The sequence below is a fragment of the Palaemon carinicauda genome, chromosome 1 (genome assembly GCF_036898095.1).
Source record: "Palaemon carinicauda isolate YSFRI2023 chromosome 1, ASM3689809v2, whole genome shotgun sequence".
Classification (NCBI taxonomy): Eukaryota; Metazoa; Arthropoda; class Malacostraca; order Decapoda; family Palaemonidae; genus Palaemon; species Palaemon carinicauda.
In genome coordinates, this window is record NC_090725.1 from 179,513,498 (window position 1) to 179,518,497 (window position 5,000).

Consider the following 5,000-nt stretch of genomic DNA (forward strand, 5'->3'; position numbering starts at 1 on the left):
TTGACTTTTCTTCAGCATAGGTCATTTTGCCATTGCCCTGCTTCTTGGTCGAGCAGTGGCCCTTTTGTCATACAGCCACAGGCACAGGTGTCTGCGTTGTCCTTGCGTGGGCGCGTCCCTATGGTGGCCTCATGGCTTCCTTCAAACCAGACACGGAACCTAAGAAGGAGACAGCCATGGAATTCTCCTTTGCAGATCGAAGTGTCTTCAAGAACGTCTCCCGAAAGTCCTTGGAGAACACGCAATAAATATAGAATGTACAGGCAAAATTAGTTACCTCCAATACATTGGCTGTTGCACGAAAGATCTGGAACAAAACAAAAAGATATATTATTAAACACTATTCTGACAAGAATGATTAACACTCGATTATAGGATAGTAGAGATATGTTTTTACCTTAGGTTCAACAAACTGAAAAGAATGACAAAGTGACTAAATATAGGATAAGCTACCAAGCTTAAAGCTATAAAACAGCAAGAACTGTTGTATTATTATGTATTTCCTTTTTTTAGCAAGATTTTATTGGGGGTACCTTCATTTCTTTTTTGCAACCACGTTTTTATTAATGGCAACTACATTTTACAAAAATATAGGATTATTCTTTCTAGAATATTATGGCAGTTTTCTTTTGTATGAAATATTATATAATCCTTTTTTATGTTAAGAATATACAGTAGAGATAATACTGGATTAAAGAAACTAGTGATTTTTATATAAACGCGAACACACGCATACATGCGCATATATATATATATATATATATATATATATATATATATATATACATATATATATATATATATATATACATATATATATATATATATATATATATATATATATATATATATATATATATACATATATATATATATATGTATATATATATATATATATATATATATATACATACATACACACACACACACACACACACACACATATATATATATATATATATATATATATATATATATATATATATGTGTGTGTGTGTGTATATATATATAATTATTATAACTATTACAAGTTTACGGTGACTTCCATAGCTGTAGTACTGTATCATCATGTGGATGGGTCCGGCCGTATCTCCATGGTATGGTTCAATATGATAAATATCATTAGTTAGTAGTCCCTCCTTTTTGTGATTATTACTATTATCATTATAATTACTATTTTTTTTTGTTTGTTTCGTTGAAACTGATCTTTGCCTCAATGGCAATTATCTTTAAGAGTTTTCTCTACTACTGCATTCCCCCAGCAGTGTCCCAAAATTCATGCTTCACAAATGGGAGATGAATAGTCCTCCATGAAAATTCTTTCTTATATAAAAAATATGCAAATATTAGTAAGTTTACAGGTATTTTTAAAAAATTCCTGGCAGTAGTCAGTAGAAAACTCTTGGGTCTTTCTAGATTTTCTGCTACCTTTTAGGGTTCAACACTGATCATCTTCTGCCAGGTGAAAGCAGAGTAAAGAATGAAGGGGGCTTCGGCTATATTATTTATTATTATTGGAATTTTTTTTTCATTGCCGACGGCCTTAAAATCTCAGGAATACCCCTTCGGAACTCCCATAAATGTACGTACTCAATATTTTTTATACCAAAAAACAAAATTCCATAAATGACTTTCTATCTCACATCTCAATATTTATCAATGATAATGGCATTATGCCATTATGGGGCTTTATAGGATTCTCTTTTCCGGAGAATTATTTGTGAGGACTTTCAAATCGATTGCCAAGCATTTGATGGTGATCACAACATTTTGACTACTCACCTCGTCGTGATTCCAAGTAAAACAAGATTACATTCGTTGCCAGTACTACTTAAGACGTTGTTTCCTATACTATATATTAGGGTTTTTTTTTTCTAGAAAACTTGTTAAATTTATGTGACCATAGGATAAAGGTTAAAATAAAAGTTAAGAAGTGTATAAGAAAAAATGAAAAATCCTCAATATTAGATACAAAATTGTATCTTGTTGCAAACATGAACTAAATTTATGAACAAATTCAAGATAAATAAAATAGTTCATGAATATTTTATAGATCTAATAAGAATTTTGTTATGATTTGAACCTTACTCCTTACATTTTCAAAATTCCTTCCTTAAATTTGTAAAGAGAGCTGATTGCTAAATTGAATCATATAAGTTAATATTGACCTCATACGGAAGGTTATCCTTCCATGACATGTGGATGGTTAGAGAGAGGACGATCATCGGAGTCATACAGACAAAGAAGAGTGTCGATGTGCCCCCCAACAGGAACATGAGGCGGGACTCCTCAGCATATTGCCTTTTCTGCTCTCCGCTAACCTGTAAGGAAGAACAAAAAATGAATCATAGTTTTCATCATCACACAAAGTCCTTTTACTGTAAGAATGTGTTATCCCATGAATGGCTAGTTTAATTTATATATATATATATATATATATATATATATATATATATATATATATATATATATATATATATATATATATACATATATATATGTATATATATGTATATATATATATATATATATATATATATATATATATATATATATATATATATATATATATATATATATATATATATATATATTTACCAATCCACAACGCGCATAATAAATGTAAATTTCAAAATGAGTCACAAATACTCTTTGTAAACGAATTCACTCAGCAATGGGATCTCAGAATTATAAGGAACTATTAATTATGAGTATTTCGGCCAGACTATGGGATAAACCCTATAACAGATAGAAATAAGAGTAAATATTAGGCTTTTAGCCCACTCAGATATGGTTTCATATCCCCTGACAGAGGGAATTCTATATTAAAGTGTATTTGTGGCCTACTTAAAAAAAAAAAAAATCCTGAATGTTAGTAGCTCTATGACCGATAAAAATAAGAATGAATATCAGACTTTTAGCCGACTCGGACATGGTCTCAGATCCCATGGCAGAGGGAATTCGATATTAAAGAGTATTTGTGGCTTACATGAAAAAGAGTAAGAGTCATCAATGTTAGTGTAAAAAAAAAATTATATCACACACACACACACACACACACATATATATATATATATATATATATATATATATATATATATATATATATATATATGTGTGTGTGTGTGTGCGTGTGTGTGTGTGTGTATGTATATTTTTACGAAGCTGGTCTAGTATAGATTAAATACAGTAGTATATTCATGATTCTATTTATGTTTTCTTTCTTGGATTGAAGAGGTGAATAGTTCCTCTCATGTAGACGTAAGTTTTGTACTGTATGTAAATTACGTCAGACTTACGTTGTTGATTAATTGGTATTCTTCGTTCAATTCAGTATATGTAAATTTACTTTATTTTTAAGAATTAACTTTTTATTTCACGTATTTTTGTTATGAAGTCTTACGTAATCTGTTTCAAACACTATTATGTAACCATGCGAGAAAGGAACAAAGGCTTATATAATGTTCTTTCATATTTTTATGAGGTATTGCGTCATGTTTAAGAGAAAACACGCAATTCTTATAAGCCATGTGCTTTTTAAGGATCTCAAAAATCCTAGTGTTGGGTTGTATCTTTTTTTTTTTTTTTTATTATTATTTCGAGGACAAAGGTGGGTGGAGCTAACTGAGAGTGTTCATCTCCATGTTGCCTGGTTACGCATCTATGAGAGTAATCTTTGGTAACCTTATGGGCCTGGAATACTCTGGAAGTAGCTAGCACTTATATATGCGGCTCTTAGGGTTACATAGCAGGAGTAGAGACGCAGCTGTCCTGTAAAAGTGCCAAAGTGCCTCCCCCACTCTCTCTCAGTACCTATAGTGTGTCCTCTCCACATATTTTTTTGTGCCCCAAGGTAAATCATGTGTTGAAACATAATGAAAGAAGTCAAAGGTGATTTTAGATTTGTGTTGAGGTGAGCGTTGGCATTGTGTAAAGTTTTGTAACTGGCCTTGTAGTAACGGGAAAAGTATTTGTATCGTGATCTGGTTCTCTATTTTCATTAAGTATCAGACTTAAATGTTAGCGTAAAATTCAATTTCAAGTGAAACAGGTGATTGCATAATTTTCATAAGTATTTTATTTTTGTCTTAGTCTAAGGCTTATTCAGTTATAATATTTCAGATTGTAACATTTTTGTATTAATCTAAGTTTTGTTCAGACTTTATATTAAGAGTCATTTATTTTTTTCATATAAATTCTTTTTAAGTTTTGTAAATTTTATTGAATATATTTACTTTTCCAAATATTGTATTAGTCCAATCACCAGTGTTTAAATTAGTATTCATTCATGCCCCTGTTAAGGAATCGTCGAAAAAACCTTTGGATATTCAATGTTTTGTATATTGCAATCTGGGAGTTATTTAACTGTCTCAGAGCTCGGGTATTAATATTTTCAAGTGTAACAGATTTAATGTAAAAACAAACAGGGGAGTTTGGAATTTAAGAGGCTGTATAGCTTGCCAGTCGTGATATATGTAATACTGAATGTCTAGTTCCGGACAATGGACCATTGTGTAATCTATATATATATATATATATATATATATATATATATATATATATATATATATATATATATATATCTATATGTATATATATATAGATATAGATATTTATATATACACACACACACACACACATATATATATATATATATATACATATATATATCTATATCTATATCTATATCTATCTATCTATCTATCTATCTATATATATATATATATATATATATATATTTATATATATATCTATATATATATATATATATATATATATATATATATCTATATATATATATATATGTATATATATATATATATAGATATATATATATATATATATATATATATATATATATATATATATATATATATATATGTATCAAATGCAGCCGTTTTTAACATACTGCTGAACAAAGGGTTCAGAGATGTCCTAACACATGTTTGAGGTTTGGCTGTTTTCATCACCGCTCCTCTACTGTGAATTGGTGTAAGTGG

The 5,000-nt window shown here is 29.3% G+C and overlaps 1 protein-coding gene across 1 annotated transcript in view; it reads right to left on the reverse strand.

The window, feature by feature from the left end:
* The window catches only part of LOC137643774 (probable G-protein coupled receptor B0563.6), a 706,250-nt gene that overhangs the window by 1,005 nt on the left and 700,245 nt on the right, over positions 1 to 5,000 (reverse strand). The window contains exons 6-7 of the mRNA XM_068376466.1: positions 2,169 to 2,321; positions 1 to 307 (exon numbers count right to left, since the gene is read on the reverse strand). The exon at positions 1 to 307 is cut by the window's left edge and continues 1,005 nt beyond it. Of these exons, the coding sequence (XP_068232567.1) occupies positions 119 to 307; positions 2,169 to 2,321 (342 nt within the window). The 3' untranslated portion in view covers positions 1 to 118. The remainder of the gene's footprint in view (positions 308 to 2,168; positions 2,322 to 5,000) is intronic.